The 20554-nt window shown below is 27.1% G+C and overlaps 8 protein-coding genes across 8 annotated transcripts; 3 read left to right on the top strand and 5 right to left on the bottom strand.

Annotated features, from left to right (window-relative positions):
• Nucleotides 1–4001: 4001 nt before the first annotated feature.
• Bm1045 (Uncharacterized protein) lies at nucleotides 4002–4248 on the top strand (the record flags this gene model as incomplete). Its single annotated transcript, XM_043080538.1, has 2 exons — nucleotides 4002–4105; nucleotides 4245–4248. 2 exons carry the CDS (start codon nucleotides 4002–4004, stop codon nucleotides 4246–4248), a joined length of 108 nt encoding a protein of 35 aa, XP_042936472.1.
• Nucleotides 4249–5668: 1420 nt separating this feature from the next.
• Bm1044 (Uncharacterized protein) lies at nucleotides 5669–7345 on the bottom strand (the record flags this gene model as incomplete). Its single annotated transcript, XM_043080537.1, has 5 exons — nucleotides 5669–5732; nucleotides 5959–6098; nucleotides 6451–6522; nucleotides 6890–6962; nucleotides 7317–7345. The coding sequence occupies 5 exons, from the start codon at nucleotides 7343–7345 to the stop codon at nucleotides 5669–5671; spliced, it is 378 nt and encodes a 125-aa protein (XP_042936471.1).
• Nucleotides 7346–8317: 972 nt separating this feature from the next.
• Bm12924 (Uncharacterized protein) lies at nucleotides 8318–8639 on the top strand (the record flags this gene model as incomplete). The annotated part of the gene is made up of 2 exons (XM_043080536.1): nucleotides 8318–8466; nucleotides 8558–8639. 2 exons carry the CDS (start codon nucleotides 8318–8320, stop codon nucleotides 8637–8639), a joined length of 231 nt encoding a protein of 76 aa, XP_042936470.1.
• Nucleotides 8640–11816: 3177 nt separating this feature from the next.
• Bm12923 (Uncharacterized protein) lies at nucleotides 11817–12341 on the bottom strand (the record flags this gene model as incomplete). The annotated part of the gene is made up of 2 exons (XM_043080535.1): nucleotides 11817–11938; nucleotides 12323–12341. The coding sequence occupies 2 exons, from the start codon at nucleotides 12339–12341 to the stop codon at nucleotides 11817–11819; spliced, it is 141 nt and encodes a 46-aa protein (XP_042936469.1).
• A 286-nt stretch (nucleotides 12342–12627) lies between these two features.
• Nucleotides 12628–13256, bottom strand: Bm1647 (Uncharacterized protein; the record flags this gene model as incomplete). The annotated part of the gene is made up of 2 exons (XM_043080534.1): nucleotides 12628–12775; nucleotides 13243–13256. The coding sequence occupies 2 exons, from the start codon at nucleotides 13254–13256 to the stop codon at nucleotides 12628–12630; spliced, it is 162 nt and encodes a 53-aa protein (XP_042936468.1).
• A 69-nt stretch (nucleotides 13257–13325) lies between these two features.
• Nucleotides 13326–13752, bottom strand: Bm1646 (Uncharacterized protein; the record flags this gene model as incomplete). Its single annotated transcript, XM_043080533.1, has 2 exons — nucleotides 13326–13349; nucleotides 13576–13752. 2 exons carry the CDS (start codon nucleotides 13750–13752, stop codon nucleotides 13326–13328), a joined length of 201 nt encoding a protein of 66 aa, XP_042936467.1.
• An 818-nt stretch (nucleotides 13753–14570) lies between these two features.
• Bm1645 (Uncharacterized protein) lies at nucleotides 14571–15077 on the bottom strand (the record flags this gene model as incomplete). The annotated part of the gene is made up of 3 exons (XM_043080532.1): nucleotides 14571–14648; nucleotides 14775–14903; nucleotides 15042–15077. 3 exons carry the CDS (start codon nucleotides 15075–15077, stop codon nucleotides 14571–14573), a joined length of 243 nt encoding a protein of 80 aa, XP_042936466.1.
• Nucleotides 15078–19036: 3959 nt separating this feature from the next.
• On the top strand, nucleotides 19037–19568 carry Bm1643 (Uncharacterized protein; the record flags this gene model as incomplete). The annotated part of the gene is made up of 2 exons (XM_043080531.1): nucleotides 19037–19247; nucleotides 19405–19568. 2 exons carry the CDS (start codon nucleotides 19037–19039, stop codon nucleotides 19566–19568), a joined length of 375 nt encoding a protein of 124 aa, XP_042936465.1.
• Between the last annotated feature and the right edge of the window lie 986 nt (nucleotides 19569–20554).

The following is a 20554-nucleotide window of genomic DNA, read 5'->3' as shown; positions in this document are numbered from 1 at the left end:
AAGAGATTGTAACACTTGTTTAATTTAACAAAATATGTTGTGGAGAATTGAAAAAATCTCGAATTAGGTGTGTTGCGATGACTGGTTGCTCATCTAATGAGCCTGTCGCTCGATAGGGATGGATGCCACCACTTCGAATCTTCTCGAATCATTCAAAAGACCGTATTAATGATGTTGGTTCGAAATAAAAGTGGCTTTGAAATTAAATGAGAGGTTGAGTCGTGTAGGAGTTCGTATTCAGGTTTTGTGTCACGTGACTCATTCTCAATCAGTCATTTCTCAATGCGATATGGCAAGCGCAAAATTATGTCATCTCCTTTCCAAAGCCGCTTAGTTATGTGTCGTAGAAGAAACTGCTGAGATCGGAAGTCTATTAAGTGGATGTTTGTGGCTTGGTTGGGCCATTTCAAACATTTCATTTAGCTTCGTTAATCCTTAATAGCGGTAAGTGAATATGCAAAAGGAAAGTTCCTTTATTTTCAGACAGATTAGTAACTGCAATTGCAAAGTAAGTAATGAAAGGTTCAAATTTTGTTCTTTATGATTGGATAGTAAGTAGATTTTCGTCAGTGCTTACTTTCATGTGAAGTGAAGAAAGTTTCCGAAAATTAAAAACTTGAGATATCTGATCATCTTTGAATTTCCGGCTTTTTCTCTTGATTAATAAAAACATTTTTGGTAAATGCTTTCGTATTTGTGCGTCTCGCTATGGCCCAAGAATTCCACCTCTCACTCAGGACACGTACTTAACCATTATTCCTAACAGTGATCGCTTATCTCGAATGAGAAGACCTATCTCAAAGTCCATACATGAGTGTTAGGCGTTAGCCAGAACTGAGCATTCTAATTTCTTTATGGTAAGCTTACTAGCCATCACATGCAACTGATCAACGTAATGAAAAGAAAATTGGTAAAATTAGCCCAGAAGTTCAGTTTTCATGTGATGGATAGACCATCTTCTTGAGCAATTATGAGTTGTTTAATCACAAGGAAAACAGTATATATTTTAAGAGTTGGAATTACCATCAGTAAAGAAGCAGATAAATCTGATATATTAACTATTCCTGACTAAGCTATTTATGCTACAATCTAAATCACATTTCCCTGTACTTTTGAGAATAAAGCTAGCACAAACTCTTTCCACTATTTGATTTCGTTTATTTACGTTTAGTACTACTTATATGTACTTGATTAAAAGAGATGTTTTCGAAATTTAATAATAAGGCAGTCTTGTTTAGTATGGACCAATTTGTTCCTAAAGACACAACGTGTCAAGAACGGCCTTACATTGACGTAACTCGAAGAAGTAATGAATGAATAGCCGATCACGCATGCGTTTTGGTATATCGATTGGTATATCGATTAATAACGAAATTGTCAAACAGCACGAATAAAGTATATTAAAACGGCTAGACGGCAACGCCCTCGTTATTAAGAAGATACTTTGCTATTTTAGTTATGCCTTCACTACTCACACCCATAACCATGGTAAAAATTAAAACCACCCTCCCAGACTCATCTTTTATGGACCACTTGCTTGTCATTTCATAACACGCACCTTCTTCAAATTCATAATCTTTTTTTGTCTTCTTAACGAGCGCGTTGCAAAGCTGTGTTTTTCCCTTTGTATTCCATTAATCCTTCGGCATTGCTAACATTTCTTTCATACCCAAGCAACTCCCATTTAATTGTCCTTTATCGGAATTGTCTCTTACCTCAACGGTGGCACCCATTTCCATATTCTTGTATCTCTCAAAGATACTTTATATAGTTCTTATTTTTATCTGAAATTTCTTAAGTTACCACAACTTGATATCCACCGTTACATATCACACTATCGTCTTAGCATCAGTGGATTCAACAATCAATTTAATTGAAATATTATCTTTGTTGACACTCTACATAGTCTTTGTGGACAAAAATGCCATGGTACAGGTAGACAAACACCGTCTCTCTTATTTGATTATGACACATTCTTTCTCCTCTCACATTTCCAACTATTTCTAGGCCTACGCTTTCATCTATTTTACACATATATATTGACATTGACATATGAGATGCTTTGCAATGCTTGCAAAAAATGGATCAGTTTGGAGAAGAGCAGTTAATCAATTTTCTTGTTTATGTTTTACAAAGTGCATCATTTGTCACTTCAACACTAACCAGTCAGTGAACATAATTTCACTTCATCAATTCAATCTGCTCTGTTTTAATCTACAGGATGAAAAGATAGATCTGATTCATTTTGTTATTAATTTGATGGAAACGATGTATTTGATGGAATGCTTGTTTTCTATATCTTTTAGTTTTAAATTTTGCAATATTTATAGTTGTTATCATGGTTAATTGACGATAATCTTTTTAATATTGCCAATTCGAAGTATTTTTTGAAAATTCGAAAAAGAATTAATTTGACAGCAGATAATTTTTGAGTCCAAAACTTTCATACATTCAAAATTGAAAGATTGATAATAATTCGTAGTCGTATTTATGACGGATGATTCTGCATAATGCATGGAAATGTTAGAAGCGTGGTTGATTATTGCGCCATCTATGGGAATAATGATCTGAAAATGGCATCTTATACCGCGATGGATATACTCGTTTAAATTCACATTAAACAAGAATAATTATATTCCTACCAAATTCAAACGCAGTATTTACTAAATAATCAATCCCTTACCATTTATTCACATTTTTCTCATTAATAAAGGTGGAAGAAATTTCAGGACAGATTATATAAGATGATTCCCTTGCATCTATTGAAGAAACTAAAGAGAAGAGCTCTGGAGATTACTATTTGTGTTGTGTGTGTTGAGAAACTAAATTATAAAGGCATATTAAACATTGAAGGATCCTTGAGCATCATTTATGAGTTGAAGAGAGTGGCATCTCTTGCTCCTGAGAAAATACTTCCCATTTGAATATTCCGAAATTTGAACCATTCAAACTTGAATCTGTGTTACCAAGCATTTTCTGAAATGTTCTGTTTTAGTACAGCTTGATCATAACATACCTAATATGAAATTATACATACACCAATACACACACCTAAAATAAATATAATTGTGATATGAAATTGAAACATTCAAATTTCTGGGATATGAGTTATTTATGATTATGACAACTGCGACATGGTGAATCTCAGCATAGGGCAGAAATACTTCATCAAATCTGGGCAGGCTCCACCTGTTTGCGAACGTTTTCTGAATTATGTTTGATAGTGAGAGGAAGCACAGTTTTAAATGCCATTACTGATGATTTTATTGAAACTGGTTCATTACCTCAAATTTATTTCTTTGTATTACAGATATAACTGTTCCCTAAATTGGTCATTCGCACCGTGAAATTAAACTAACTTCTTAAAAAGTTATCTTCCTGAAAGCTGTTTTAATGCATTTTGTTCTAATGCGCTTTTTTTCTTTTTTTTTTTTTTTTTTTTTTCAGTGGACTGTTTATTTTAACTAAGATTGAAAAAAATCTTCAAGTTAAAATTATAAGTTTTGATGTTCTGCATAGTTTTTGGTTTTCGCCATTGATAAGTACTAGATACTGTCTCTCACTTCCAATCATTTAAATGTCTAAACTTTATAAGTGGGATTAAATTTTAAAAATGAACTGACTTTAATGGAACGAAGTTGGTAATTACAGTATTAATCTTATACTGAGTAGGATCATCTGTTTTGAAAAATTCCAAAGTGTTTTACGACTTAAGCAAAAACTCTTTGACTGAACAATTAGTGGCTCGGTGATGCTGATCAAAATTATACGTAGCTTGATATTTTTATGCCAGCTTTAATAGCTTCTGATGTTTTTCGCCACTCAAATTTGAATATTTGAGAAAATAAATCCAAATATATAACATTTATTTCTCAAATCGACTGCTATTATTGTTGCGTAGGGTCCAATATCGGGTTAGCTATAAATATTATCACTTTATTAATTAATTAATTAATCATTTAAAAAACTATCTAGTTGCAGCTGATAATGCCTATCGTAATATGAAACGAACAAGGAACTGTCAGTCAATTATTATTTCTGGGGAATCTGGCACAGGCAAAACAGAGTCACAGAAGTACATCTTACGATACCTTTGCGATAACAGGTCCTATTAAACAACTTTAATTAGAAAGTAATATTTGAAGTTAGTATTTCCACTTTTCTTGTTATATTTTTGAACAAAATTATAATTGAGTTGTTATGTTATAATTACGAAATCATATTTTAAGTGATAATATTTATAGCTAACCCGATATTGGACCCTACGCAACAATAATAGCAGTCGATTTGATGAAATTCGTCGAAATACATTTCAATCAAAAAGTAGTTCTCTTAATATATATATATATATATATTTCAGACTCTGTCTGGACTGCCTTTTTTTAGATATTTGGTCATTTGGTATTTCATTTGTTTCATCAATCGTAATTCAACCAAGAAATCTTCTAAAATATGATTAAAATTTTTTGCCAAATTTAAAGTTATTTGATATTGAGACATATTACTGAATGACATTGTTTTCTTCAGAACAGTGAACATTTCATTTTTCGAAAATATCCATTTTTTGAAAGTAACTTGGCAGTGTACAGGAGTTCTGAAAATCGAATTCGAATGTTTGTCACTTTAGAATTCAGTTTGTGGTGGTTTTATTTCACATTACTTGTTGGAATATGTCACCAACTAAAGGGTGAACGCAATTACCACATTTTTTATCAGTTACTAGCGGGTGCTAATGAACAGATGGCTAGAAGTCTCCAGCTTAGATCTCCTAGTAGTTTTAAAGTATGTCAATAAGAGTTTATAAAACTGCTATCAAAGTGATTTATATAAATATAATTAAGAACTTGAATTATTGTAATATATAGCTATTCACTTCGAAATCCTAGAAACTAATTCTTTTTTTATTTAAAGACAGATTGGAAGTTTTTTGAAGATTTGTTCTTTAATTTAAGTTCTTTCCTAGTATCTCAAACATGGATGTACCCAGTTCTTCAAAGAAGGTGGGTACATGGATGCACCCCCTTCTTTAGTTTCACTGCATAATTTTTTAATGTTATTTTCAATCATCACGAATTTATCATTGTGATAAAGAATTGGACTTTGGGATACATCGATGATATCCACTGCCCACCAACAATATATATAATTCTTTAAAAAAAGAAGAAAAAGATAATTCTGCTGGCTTTAACAAATGTGCTTTTAAATCCATTTGAAATGTATCATTTTTATTTCTAGTGTAGGAGCATAAAGAAAAAATTCGTCCGAATTAGCATATTTTGAAATTATTTTGAGAAAGGCATTTAAAAATATCTAAAATTTGCCGCTACAATAAAATTATTATTGTTGACAATATTCATTTAAAATTTTATACCTTCTGTCCACACATTATAAATTTTGGGTTAGAAGCAGCAGTTACTGAAAATTATTAGCTAATTATTAAATTAAAAAAAAAAAAAAATTAACTTTTGTACACAGTCAACTTGAGAACTATCAAAAGTTTCGAAGTAAAATAGTTCAATAACATTAAACTAATATTGTTAACTTTTTCTTTATGAGAAAATTAACAATCCATTCATTAAAATCGATTTTGGCTTATTCTTCACGTGGTGCATGCTCCGAAAGTGTCTTACCCGTTTATATATTTTCTCATACACTGCTTGTCGTTCCATCAGTTCATGTTGGAATTTCCGATGCTTCTCCAGGTCAGTTCGCAACCGATCACCAGATGCCGTCTAAACATGATATTAATCATTATCAAAAAATCTGGAGCCTGATTAATAACAAGAAAAAATGCTTCTTCGCACAATCCAAATCTGATTTACAAATCTGATTTCACATAGTTACTGACTAATAATCCATGAAATTGTAACTGAAATGCCTTATGCATGTTATTTTCTGCATATAATGTGACATTCACTGAAATATGCTGTAAAAGCAAATTTAGAATTTCTTTCTTACTGCAAAGTAGCTTCCTTTCTTGATGGTTCAGATTGCTGACTTCTTGGTCTTCGATCCTGGTAGAATCTCGAATTTGTACTGGTTCCGTTCTGTGTACGTGTACTGTGGGAGTCTTCGTGAAACACTTTATTATTCAAACCTCAAACTTGGGTAATTAAACCTTAGATTAACAGTAAATATTACACAACATTACAATAATGAATTGATAGATAACACAGAACAAGAAAGCTAGACACCTCGCAACCGAGTCATACCAAACAAGGAACTATAATCAGTGGCTTTGTAAGGAAAAAAATTGGGAGGGATTTTATGGGTGTTAAGATTACGAAATGGATTAAAATCATTTAAAACAATAGCCTTTGTTCATTAGGTTATAGCTTTGCCATTGTGGCGACAAATGTTATGTGCATCTAGGCACTCTCAAATATACGAGAAATACGTATAAACTGTTTGTATGAATACTTAAAAAGCATTTACATGAAGAGAATATACCTGTAATATGATTTTCGAATTTTTCAGTGGTTTCCCGGAAAAATTTTTTTTTTCAATGGAAACTGCAAAAAACTTAAGAGTAAGATGTCCTGAATAATTGAATCACTGCCCGACAAATAAGTGATTGTAAATATCACTGGTCCTAAAGCGATATCACCCACTGGGATGACGAATTTCACTTGTCCGTGGTCACTGTTAATGTTATCTACCAAACGACATTTTTTATCTACCACATTTGAAGTTTTACCAGCAAATATCGGTAATACAAATAACTTCAATGCTGGATGAGAAAAAAACGGCTTAAATCTCATCATAAAATAAAACATAAAAAGAAAAAACAAATTAGAATTTTTGAGGAGAGAGAGAGAGAATTTTAAGGAAAACTAAAAAAATTTTGAATGAAATTTTAAAAAATAAAAATAAGGAAAAAAAAGAATACTCGAAATGTGTTGGTGTTGATACTTCTTCCGATTTTACTTGTACTGTTTTCCGTAATAGCTTTTTGTTGATAACTGAAACAAAAAAAAAAAAAAAAAAAAAACGGAAATTATATCATAAATATCTGTAACTGTAGTAAATTGTGGGATTTACTACAATTAAATCATGTAATAATTATAGCAACAATTATATAACAACGAGTCATAACAATATTGGCTTTTAACGAAGATAATTGATGATATTAAGGATAGTGAATGTTATTATTATTATGTAAACCATATAAATTCTGATAACAATATGTTTTACCCATTATGGTACATCCATGTTTGAGATACAAAGAATTAAAAATTATGGTACGCACAGAAGTAATGGAAGAATGGATACCTAAAATGCGCTCTAAATATATGTGAAATTCAAACACTAATTACCATAGTGAGCACTTTGATATTGGGTTCATTGCTGAATTTGGTGGACACTTGAAGGCTTCTGCAAAACCATTTTTAAAAAATTATGGTACGGTTCAAAGTATTCACGTTGGCATCGAAAGTAATCATTCCAGGTTGAATCCCTGAAGTTATCACCTGTTCAGATAAGAACCTTGCACAGAATTTGAGAAATTGTCGATACAGATAACGTCGTGCCCAGCTTCCAGGCTCACTACAGCAAATAAAATAGTGAAAGACGAGCGAAAGGTAAGACATTCTTTAAAATGAATCAGAATCTTCTGTAAATGTTAAATACAGAAGAACAGTGATTGTTTTTGTCTTAATGTTTTGAAAAAAACGATTTCTCTTTTACTTTTAATATCAGGTGTTATTTTTACAACCATGCATGCATGAAATAAATGAGTAAAGAAGTGACATGAAGCTGTATGATTTATTAAAATATGTTCGATAAGAAGCGCAATGACGAATTAACTTCTATCCACCAAACTTTCTTATCACATTCAAAATTTTTTACATGTTGTGTTTCTTGATTAGTCGAAATATTTTCTGTTTTGGAACATTATTCATTATTAATTACTTCATTTCATTTTTCATCAACTTAATACATTTTCTGTGCTCTGTAATTTGTCCCTATTTAGGATGCAGATTTACACGATGAGCTATTGGATGACTATGTTGACTTTCAAAGGTTGCTTAAAGGACTTTCTAGCATTGATTTTGATATACAAGAACTGAATACTATTATCTTGCACCTCGGTAACATACACTTCATTGAGAATGTCGAAGATACAAAAGGTACAACTGTGAGCGTATTTCCTTGGGCTAAGATCTTGCTTTGCTCCAGATTGGAAGATTATAAACATACAAATTTCGACAATTATAAGAAATCTTGGAATTCAAGTCATATCACCGGATTATCCTAATGCATAAATCAGTACTTTTCTAAAAGCAGTACCTTTACCATTTTTTTGACAGGTGGATGTATGATTAAACCGTCTAGCAAAGTAAGTTTCACAGCATCACTTGAAAATGCAGCTTCGCTATTCGGTTTAGAAGATTATGAACTGAAAAATGGCCTCACAACACGAGTCGTGCAACTTGCGAAAGGAGGAGTCAGAGGTACCTTCATCAGGTTGGTTACTTATACCTTTCGTATGTAACAGAAATAGATGTAAACGCTAGATAAATCCTGACTATTAATAACTATATTAAATATATTCTAGGATACCGTTGAAATCACATGATGCATCAGCAGCTCGCTATGCGCTTGCAAAAGAAAAAAAAAGAAAGAAAAGTAGAATTTGAAATTTTATCACTTTTATTTTACATTTGCAAAATTTTTACTTACAAATAATCAACAAATAGCTATTGCTTATTTGTAATGAAAATTAAAAACGAAAAAAAAAATTGATTTTTGAAAATTTGTCGTTTTTTTTGAGTTCCAGTTTATATTGCAGTACTTTGTTAATTAAATGCATTTGTAGACAATTACTGTTTTAATAATTTGCTGAAAAAATACAAAAATAAATTTAAAATTTTTCATCCTGAAATTAAAATATTAATTGAATATCGCTGATTTTATTATCGTACTGAATTTAGCTTATGCAAATGTATTATGCTTTGCATTTGTTAATATTTGTGATATAGCGAAAATTCAGATAATATTTGCTTGTAGTGATAACGATCGATGAATATTAGCTGTAATTAATTAATAATTTTAGCACTTATCTTAATTGAATACAAAAATGTTAGTAACAATGATATGATAGTGACAACAAATATGTAATAAATGATAATTATTAAGAACAATGATATTAGTTCAAAAATAAGCATTAATGACAAATAAGATAGTGATAATAATTATTTATAAAAATAATGATTATGAAAATCACTGCAGCATTCAGTAATAGTAATAATACTATTAATGATAAAATATTGATAATAATAGTCCAGTGATAATAACAATAATATAATGTTTCGGGATCATATGTAAATTCTCATAGTCAAAAAATGATAAATGATAAGAGGAATGGCAGCAATTATCATAATTAAAAAAAATTTGAATAAAAATTAACTAAATTATCCAAAACAATCAGTTAATTATATAATTAATAAAATAATAATTGTTAAGTAAACTTAAAGAGAAATGTAAACAATTTAAAGTAATATTTCAAAAGCTGTTAATTAACCGATAATATCTTTTGGAATTGAACATACAAAAACATTTTTAATAAGCTTTCGCTTTTTTTTTTAAAAATGATAAGAAGTTGTTATTTCCTTCATTTTTTTTTCCTTTACTCTCTTCGTTTTTTTTTTCTTTTTTTCTTTTTTGTTTTGTCTTGTTAAAAATAAAATTTAAATGAAATGATTAATCATTTATTAGATGTTAATTTGGTATTTGATATCATTTATAATGATTTAATCATGTATGATAATTTATAATGATCTTAATTTATTGATTTTTATAACAATTGTCACGTAACAAACAATTTTAAATGCAGCAATTTGAAGGTAATAATTTTTTAAAAATTTTCCCAAATAAGACCACATGAAAAAAATATCAATTTAAATGCATATTCCTTGTTTAATTTTAAAATAAAAAAAAAAAAAAAAAAGAAAATAATAAAATGATTAGATTGGAAAAGATACAAGAAATTAAATTAAATAATGCTTAATTAATTTAAACATTTTCTAAACAGTAAATAAATTTAATAATTAAATTATTGCAAAAAAAAGCTATTTGTTATTAATTTGTCCTTTTCAAAGAGATTTATACTTTTGAGAAAAAAAAAAATTTTTTCTTTTTTCTTAGTTTTATTTTTGAGCAGCAAAATAAACGATCTAAGTGAAAACAAACAACAAAATTAATAAAAAAAAAGAAAAATATTATTTTTAATTCATTTTACTTTAATCATACTTTTTGAAAATTTTTTTGTTTATTAAAAAATACGAACTTAAAATAATATTAAAACAAAAAATTTGATGCTAAAAGCAAAAATTTTAATGCCAGTTTTGACACATAATTTATTTTACATTTAGTCAAATTTTATATACTTATTATTATTGAATAACGAATTATGATTTAGAATTGAATTAACAAATTAAATGAATTAAATTAACAAAATTAGCATTACAATTTACAATTTTACAAAATATAAAATTCTACAGCAAAAATATTTGCAATTGAATTACTAAATGAAGTTATATTTTATTTAATTAAACTGTATATTAAACTTACAATCATACAAATAACAGTCTTTTCAGAATTAAAGTTAACATAATATTTCATCACATATCGTAAAGTAACTAAAAGTAATATTTTAGTTTGAAGTGATAAAGCCAAAATATTTGCGCCCAAAAATCATTATTATAATTGCATTTTTAATTTTTTCCCATTAACAATTTTGCTCTTAGTTTTTTTTTTTTATTTTTTCTCAAATTAAATATTATTTTTTATTATAACTTAACTTCATCTTTTTTCCATCTTAAATTATATGCAAAGAATTTTGTCAAATTATTAAAAGGAATTTAAAAATTTATTATTTAAATCTGAAATATTGATCAATTCAAATCAAAAAAAAAAAAATTTGCTTAAATCTCTTATTCAAATATATCAAAATTTATAGCAGAATTTTTATTTTAACATTTAAATTTTTAAAATTGACTGATAATATTAGGATAAAGTGATGATAAAAATAAGTAATACTATGCATATATGCAAATATTTTATTGCGTATATCATAAAAAATGCATTTTTTTTTCAATTGGAAATTTTAATTAAAAGCAATTTTAATTTGCCAATTTTTAATTTAATAAAACTTTTAACATAAAATTTCAGTTTGAATTATCACTTGCATCTGTTATTTGAGAACTACTCGTTTCTTGAGATTCTGAAGATTCTATTTCACACGTCCAATTTTGCGTAGTTTCTGAATTTGTATTCGTATTGCAAAGTAATTTAGTTGGATCAGGCCAAGCTTTCAGTAGCACAACACGTAAAGCGCTACGTGAAACTGATAAATCACAAATTCGTTCCCATTTTTTACAATCAAAACGTACTACTGTTTTAGTCACCATTCTATTATAACCACCAATAGCATAAAAATAATTTCCCATTCTACACACTGCAAAATTTGATCTTAAAAAAATTGTTTAGTAACAAAAAATAATTTAATTGAATAATTTATGTTAGAAATAAATAAATCTAAACAAAAATAACTCAATTTTTTTTTTACTTTAATTTACAATCAGATCAGTAATATTTTTAAAATAAAAATTTCGAAGCATAAAAGTTTTAAATTTTAACAATTTTAAACGTAGCTTGAATTATCCATGTTTTTTTTTTAAATAACAAATCAACAAAAATTTTTATTTATTGTTAAGCAAAAATTGCTAATGCTTTACTAGCAGTTATAGTTTTTGTAAAAGTTTAGAGATAATTTTTGAAATATTTCAAAAAAGTTTAAACCTTGGCATTGGGATTCACTCAACGTTTACAGTATGAGCGCTTTCAATTCGTAGGATTTCTGCGCTGCTTAATCGATTTATACCATCGTATCCATCAGCGATTAGTATAAAATCTGTACGTGCTGCACATGCCAGGCCTAAAAAGTATTTGAAATTTTATTATTATACTTAAAATAATTATTTTCACACTTAATTCAACAGTTAATTTAAAACTTTAACTTTTTTTTTTGTTTACATAAGATTTATAAATTTTGTTTACAGTTCTTGATTAATAATTAACTTAACCATACATCTGTCCAAATATGTTGTTAATTAAAATGTGTAGGAAAAGAATGCTGAAACGTTTTTCAAATTTTTCTTTGCATTAAAATTTTCAGCCAGTAAGTAAGTAAATATGAATAGAAAGAAGAAGATTTTTATTGTATTCTTACGATGTTAATTTAAGCAATTTGTAATAATTTAATTTAAATTGATAAATTTTATTTTATAAAAATAAACTTTTCATTCAATGAATTATTTACCGGATCTTAGTGAGCTCATATCTGAACTTCAGTACAAATATCCATTTCCGGCTTATACATTTCGACAGTTTGTAATACCGTTTCACCGGTATAACCACCAGCTACGTATAATTCACCATCCATAACACATGCTGCTGCATCTGATCGTCGTTGTGTCATATTTCTTGAATTAAATTTAAGAAATGATAGTAGCAATCATTAATATTTCAATTGTTTTTAAAATTTTTTAACCTTAATTTAGGATATTTCAACAAATTCTTTTATTAAATTATACTGATAAAAAAAAAAAAGAAAAAAAAAACAAATTAATTGATAAGAAAAAAATATAATAATCGAATTTTTGTCCATTGATTTTTGTTGATATCATTCATTTCAGCAGTTCGAAGTCTTGATGTGCCATCTGAACCACCGGCAACAATAATTGTACCATTAATTTCACATGCTGATATATAACTACAAAAATTTCATCCAATTTTTTTCTTCTTTTTAAATAATATATATCTGTACTTTTTTTTTTCTATCAAATATATATTAAAATAGTATGTATTAAATAAAATATATTTTCTTATTTTTTATTCTTCATAATAATTTTTTAGGATTTGTTGATTTGTTTACAAAAAAAGGATTTATAATATGTAATTATAAATCAAATTGAATGAAGATGAAAAAAAAAAGAAAACGGGAAATCCGTTGAAATAAAGCAACCAAATAAGTAATTAACTATTTAAATATTTCAATTGTGTTATTTTATTGCAGCAATATTATAATTATTTATTCAACCTAAAATATAATTTTAAATGTTTGTTATTTTTGCCAAATTGCTTTATCCTTTTTTTTAATGATTATATTAAATCTTATCGTAATTATATCATAATATATGATAAATTTTATCATTTTAGTAGTTATACTAAAAAGTTTACCTTTCATAATTCATTGAGTTAATTCAGACCATTCTTTTATTCCACTATTATAACAACGTGTGGCATTAAAATATTGTGTTCCTTCAAAACCACCAACAACATAATTTCTAAAGTTAACATTTTAAAATTTATAGATTTAAATAATAAACAAATTCTATATTATTTGAATATGTAATGATAAAACATACTTAATAAATGATAAAACATAATAAAAACAGAATTTTATTAAAAAAAAAAAATCGTAATGAAATTATTTTCTTCAATAAATAATTCTTTCCTCTATTAAACAAAATAACCAAATAAATATTAAATATTTAATAGTAAAATTTTTACATTATTGATAACGATACATTCATGATAAGCTATTTGACGTTTATCCTCAAGTGTCTTTACACGTTGCCATTTATTGGTACTTATATTTAATACTTCTGCGACATTTGTTGGCCCTCTTTTCTCCCATCCTCCAATTGCTGATAATAAATCACGTGGAATTCCCGTTTCCGTATTCATTGATCAAATCATATCTTTTTGATCATCGATAATGTTTGTTTTAAAAAGTGTAAGATCTTTTTTAATTTCATTCTTCTGAAAATTTTCCATAATGGTTTACTTTATCTTCTTTTTTTTTTCTGGTTATTAATTTAATATTAACAAATTTTTGTTAATGTCTTTTCTCTTTTATTGCCTCTTTTTCTTAATATTCAATATTTGTCCTTTTTAATATTGATTTTTAATTTTTTTAATATTAAATTGTCTTTTTAATCAATATTTTTTAATGCTTTTTAATATTGGTAATATATTTATATTAAATGCTGAAGTAAATGTTCAATTTAAATTTGTTTCTTTTTTTAAGTTTAATATTCATAAACTAATGGAATATTTTGGATGAATTTTAACAGCATTTAATAAATATACATTTACAAATATTTCATATTAATGATGCCTTGTTAAAGAACAGAAATTTTTATGAAAAATTTAGAAAACCATAAAATTTTATTCCTTAAACTCATCGCTATATTTAATTAGAACTTGATTTAAATTTTGCTACAGTGCAGAAATACTTACATCAATCATTAAAGCTCTCATTTAATCATTTTAATTATAATTTATAAATTATGATAAAATGAAAGAAGATTTCTTCGCAAACAGTAATTATTTACCTTTTCCTACACATTTAACTGAACAAAAACTACTGGTATTAATAGTCATAATAATAGTAATAGCATGAAAAAATATATAAGTTCAAAATTATAATTTAAATTGATATAGAAATAAGAGAAAATTTTGTTAAACCTGTTCATCATTTAACAAATTATAACGAATGCACTTCAATAGTTGACGACAATATGGCTACATTTTTTACGATTCATCAAAATCCATCGTTTAAGAAGAATCCAAACATCCATCTAACAAACATATAGAAAATTTTTTTCTTATTTAAAAAAATTAGAATTTAAAAATTTAGCAAAAATTTGTGCTTTATCAATAAGCACATAATATTTTTACGTATTTGTAACACTCAATTAGTATACCTCATCATTTACTTCCAATAAATCAGCATTCAAAATTTCAAATAAATCATTACATTCAAAACGAAAATAATCAAGATTGTAACCATTGTTTACAGATGAATTTACAATATACAACACATATTCAAAAGTCTGTAATAAAAGATAGCAATAATAACTTTTTTGTTCCTTATTTTTTAATAAAGAAAAGGATGGATTTTTTCTTGTTTTTTTGTTTCCCATTTTTTTCAAAAACCTTCACTTTAAATAAGTAAAAAATTATGTTTAAACTTTTTTTATTTGTTCAGATAAATATTTGGCACACATTCGCAAACACCAATATAATTTTCTTCATTGATACCATCAACAAAATTTTGCACAACGCATCGTTTTATGCTGTCTAATTCTCAATTATTTGCCTAAAATTTATATTTTGGAAAATTTCACAAGTTTTACAACAAAAAAGTGACATAAAATTCAAAAAAAAAGAGATATCAGTCAGATTTTGGTTTATTTATAACTGCTTCTTTTTAAAGTGCTGTAAGAGATAATTGTTAGATAAATATTATTAGTCTTAGCACAGAAATATTTCACATAATTTCTCAATGGTAATTAGTAAATATTTTTGTATTTGAGTTGCTTAATTTTGAATTATTGAATTTGCTTTTACATTAAAAAATAATGTGTCAACAACATTATTTGATGACCAAGATTGTAATTATGCTTTTTCACTTCGCTTACATTGAAATGACTAAAGTGTAGTTTTTCATTATGGAAAAATTTTGTATTTGTTTTTAGCATAAATATTACTAACAAACTTATTGATAATACCAATCTTTTAATTAAATTTACAAAAAAATAAAGAAATAATAGCATTCATTGTAAGAGAAATGCTGTAAGGCATAACCACTTTATGAATTTGTTCCAATTGAAGCCAATCTTTTACATTAATATTTTCATATTTCAAAGTGTAAAATAATTCTTTTATCTAAAAGTATGGTAAATTAATTTTATTTTCACTCTAAATTTCTTGAGCTTTTTGAAAAGCAAAAGAATTATTTACTTAAAATTTATTGTGAAAATGCTACATTATGTAAATATATACACTAAAAAAAAGTAATGAAAATTTCAAAAAGAAAAATAAAAACAAATTTACAATATCAATTGAAACTGATGTATGTATGGTATATTGTTGAGTAGTTTCATTGAAAAGCATAAATGGAATGAGATAAGGACAACGATGTTCAACAAATCGGCTATTTAATCGATATCTAAAATAAGTAGAAATTACCGTATTTTTTAATATTACAGTACTGAGGACTATTGAGGTACTATAAATGATACAGTAACTGTAAATTATCAGAATAATACTTAATTGGACTTTAATAAATAGATAACATTGTAAATAATCACAGACAACATTTGTATTTGTGTCATGAATGAATAACAAATGTTGCAGATTACAATAAACACTTGCTATTTATCATCAATAAATGGTAGTGCTGTAAATTACCACAAGAAGAAATGTATCAATCGCTTTAACACATTAACGAAAAACAATACAGTAAAATATTGACAAATAATATAGAGTAGTATATTCACTACTAGCGATAATGAAGAAGTAATACCAAATTTATTAGTTATTTGAGTAACAATAAAAGTAATAGAAACTTTCTATTCCACTACAATGAATTAAATATATAAATATTTCTTCTCCTCTTCCCTTTCTTCTCTCTTCTTCTTCTTACCGATCATTATCATCAGTAATGATAACACAATCACATAACAGATCATCAATATCGCCATCACAAATATTATCTATTTTCATGTTACGGAATTCATTACCGTATGACTTGAGCGCTATCGCAATCCTTGTCAACCATCATATAAGTCAACAGAACACAATGATTACCGCTTTCAAGAAAAAGAAAATGAAACTTATCACCTTTTGAACACTTTTATATATGTCGTTTTTGTAACAAATTAGATTTATGTAAATTTAAAATCAAATACTTCTAATCATGGTGCTTCCGAATCGCTAATACACAAATATATCTTATTTTTTCTCTTATAGTAAGTCTATGTTATTTCCATGATACTATTTTCAAATATATCCTATAGCAAATTTATGAATTTTCTATGATTTTTATCTTAACTGTACGGTATTTTATGAAATAAACCCATTTCCTACGGTATTTTGTGAAATACACCCGTCTTCTACAGTATTATACTTTTCGATATACATTTCACGCGTAATTGTTTTAGAATGCAAATAACAGTAAACATTTGTAAGTGGTACTGAAATGGATGAAATCAGCGCTAATTGTGGATGATATGTAAGTAAACAGAATATATTGTACACGAGATGTATGTTTGCGACAGGGAATGGCTAATGTAGATCGGATTTTTTAAGACATAAAATGTGATGTAGTATAGTATAGATATATGTTTGAAGTATTTCAGCACTTCAAAATTTTTAAGTGTAAAAATGCTACAATTTTTAACTTAGCTTGTCATTTACGTAATCATAATGGAACTAATCTGCACTACTTCTGACAAAAGGATCAAATGACTCAGATGGCTTAAATATAATGATAAATGATGATAGCACTTGCATATTTTAACAGATGTAACTTTACAAAAATTAGGCTTTTCTTTTCTAATTTTTATGATCGAACATTAAACATTACAGCCAATAGTTATTAGTGAAAATGAATTCATTTGTATTTCGTAAATATAATTGTATAGAAAATGATTTTTTTTTTTTTTTTTGTTTTTATCTTTTCCAATCATTCTTTTAATTTTCCTTTTCCTGCTTATTTTTTAAAACTTTTTCTAATCATTTATTTATTTAAATAACAAAAAAGAAACAACACTGAAAAAATATTGAAGGCATTTTAAAAATTGTTTATTAAATTTGAAAAGGAATTAAGAAAAATGTTTATTAAAAAAATGTTGTGTATTAATTTTGCAAACTTTATTATACTTAAAATCAATCTTCTCATCACAAAATTCTTATCATAACAGTACTATCAAATTGTTAAATAATATGACTCATTTCAAGCATTTTTTTTTTTTGCTTCGATTTAATGAATTGCTTATTACTATTCCTTTAAATTCCTTAAAAAAAAAAATTCCTTTAAATTCCGATTCCTTTTAAAGGATTTACCAAATTCCTTTAAAAGGAATCGATAATTTGTCTTTTGTTTTTGGTTTTTATAAAAATGAATTTGACAAAATAAAAAAAAAAGCAATAACATCAACTTTAATTAAATTTTTAAAGATTTAGAAAAACAAAAGTAACATTTGATAAAGCTATAAGCTGATACAGGTAGATGTATCTTTATTATTTAAAATCACTGAACAAGATGAAATGACTCGTCCGATTCGATTTCTTGCAATAGCTATGTACTTAACTTCATCACCAACTATACAACTACTGATTTGTAATATCTACCAATCATTTTTTCGATAAATATCTATAAATAAACATTTTTTACAAATCATAAACAAGATTAGTTTTTGCAATATTTTATTTATGAATTTATAATGCAAATCATTAAAGCAAGTTATAATTTCCCAATAGAAAACAACAAAAATTTCATGCAAAGAATGTATATGCAAGATTTTAATGTTTTCAAATTTCGATTGAATTATTAAATTGAAGCTTCCTTTATCACGCGGTTTATCTTTCTCCGATAGAATTATATTTTAATCTTGAACAATTTTATGAAAGTTATAAGCGATTTCCAAATTAATTAACGTCTTTATGAAACAATAATCAAAAATGATATAAAATTAAAATGATCACATTTACCGTTTCATACTTTCAATGTATCTGTATAATTTAAAAATAGCTTATTAAAAAAAGCTTACTTATTCGTTGATTGCTTGTAATGCGACGATTGCGAAAATGAAAGGTAACATAAGGTATTGGATAGCTCTCTCCTGTCTCCTGTCCTCTCTATCTCTTCTCTCTCCCTCCTCTTCTTTCACTCCTCCTCGTCCTCTTTCCCTTCTCCCCCTTCTCCCCTCTCTCTCTCCTGTCCTTTCTCCCCTCCTTTTCTCCTCCCTCTCCTATCCTCTCTATCTTCCTTCCCTCTCCCTCTTCTCTCCTCCTTCCTGTGTTGGTGATGATTCCATTATTGTTTTGTTTACTTGTGCTTTTTTATCATATTAAATTTTTTAGCAAAATTTTGAGATATTGAGATCAAAAAGATTAAAGGAAAGATATGTGGGTCTAAAAAGAAGATGTATGAGAGGGGCATTTTTGCTATCACAGATAAATGACATTGAAAGTAGACGCTGCAACATTCTCATTATTTTTACTTGCAGAATTCTTCATACGGAATTCATTCGAACAATTCTGTATTAATTATTGTAATGAGAAACAAAATTTTTTCAATGACCGAATTTCAAAATGGGAACAAGACTTATATGTAAAAGAGAGGTTGAATGTCGCATACATTGATTACAACGATAATGATGACTGCATTGGTCGGTTTTCCTCCGTACAGCTTCCTTTAAATCTTCATAGTGCCTCTCTTAATCTGGAAACCTTAGAAGAGGAACTGTAGACAAAATCATATTTTAAATATCCCAGCAACCTAATATTCTTGATATTTCTACAATTGACAGATGAGAAATTCTGTAGATTTGTTCGAGAGGAAAGTAAATGGATTATTGGATTTGTTGGATGAGGAAGCACGTCTACCGAAATCTTCACCTCACTATTTTGGTATTTGCGCTCATCAGCAATTCAAAAATCATTTCTACTTGACAGTTATTTTCAATATTATTATAATGCAACTATTATAAAACAAGTGTTTTAAATATGTCTGATCACCAAGTGTTTTCTAATTTTGTTGAAAAATTTCTCAGAGAAAGTGATATTGGCAATTTATCAGTGAAGTGGGAGATTTTGAAACTTCTTTTTTCCCTTACGTACACATTTTTGACATCATATTGTAATCATTTTCATTTATTTAAATTGACCTCTTCATCAAACTTTCCCATTCACTTCAAAATTTGTTTTTGTTTTAAGTTAGAAAGAAATATACCAAACAGATAAGAAAACTGTAAGAGCTGAAATTTGTCAAATTCTCAATTGGAGAAAAGATTTTTTTGTTTTATTTCTGTAGTAAGTGAGTGATAGTGATGGACGATAGAATTGAACAGAATGGATTGATATGGTTCTCTTTTTTTTTTTAAACAAAAATGATGAATTGCTTAAATTTTTTCAATGTAACTATTGCGATATTCCAGATTTTATTGCAGTTTTTTAAAAGAGATATGTGCTTTTATTTTGAAATTATTAGAATTAAATTGATAATATCGAAATATAATTGAACAAAATGAAACAAAATGGTTGAAACAAAATAGAATGAAATATAATATAACACAAAGAATGATAATCTATGGAATAAGATGATCAGACATTTGATTTTTCCTGATTTCAGAGCATAAATTACAATATATACAGAAGTAGTTGTGTAATAACGGTCAGCGGTATCCGTGATTTCTAACGAAACAATGTAATTTAAAACGATTTATTCATGAGATTGTGAGATACCGAATTTATATAGAGAGAATCAATTGGTATATTTTCGACTTCTCAAAAAATAGAAAAGATACAAACCCACTAATGCAACTAAACGTTTTCAAACTCCAGTTATTACTATTGAAAGAAGATAAGTGCCGAATTCAAATAATTATTAGTCCCACCTTGTTAAAACCATAATTGTGAATTTGCAAATCTCATCAAACATAAAATAAATGCAAAAATTTCACTCATATATATCATA

Source organism: Brugia malayi (genome assembly GCF_000002995.4).
Source record: "Brugia malayi strain FR3 genome assembly, contig: Bm_v4_Chr3_scaffold_001, whole genome shotgun sequence".
NCBI lineage: Eukaryota > Metazoa > Nematoda > Chromadorea > Rhabditida > Onchocercidae > Brugia > Brugia malayi.
The sequence above is the reverse complement of the archived record's forward strand: the minus strand, read 5'-3'. Positions and strand labels throughout refer to the sequence as shown.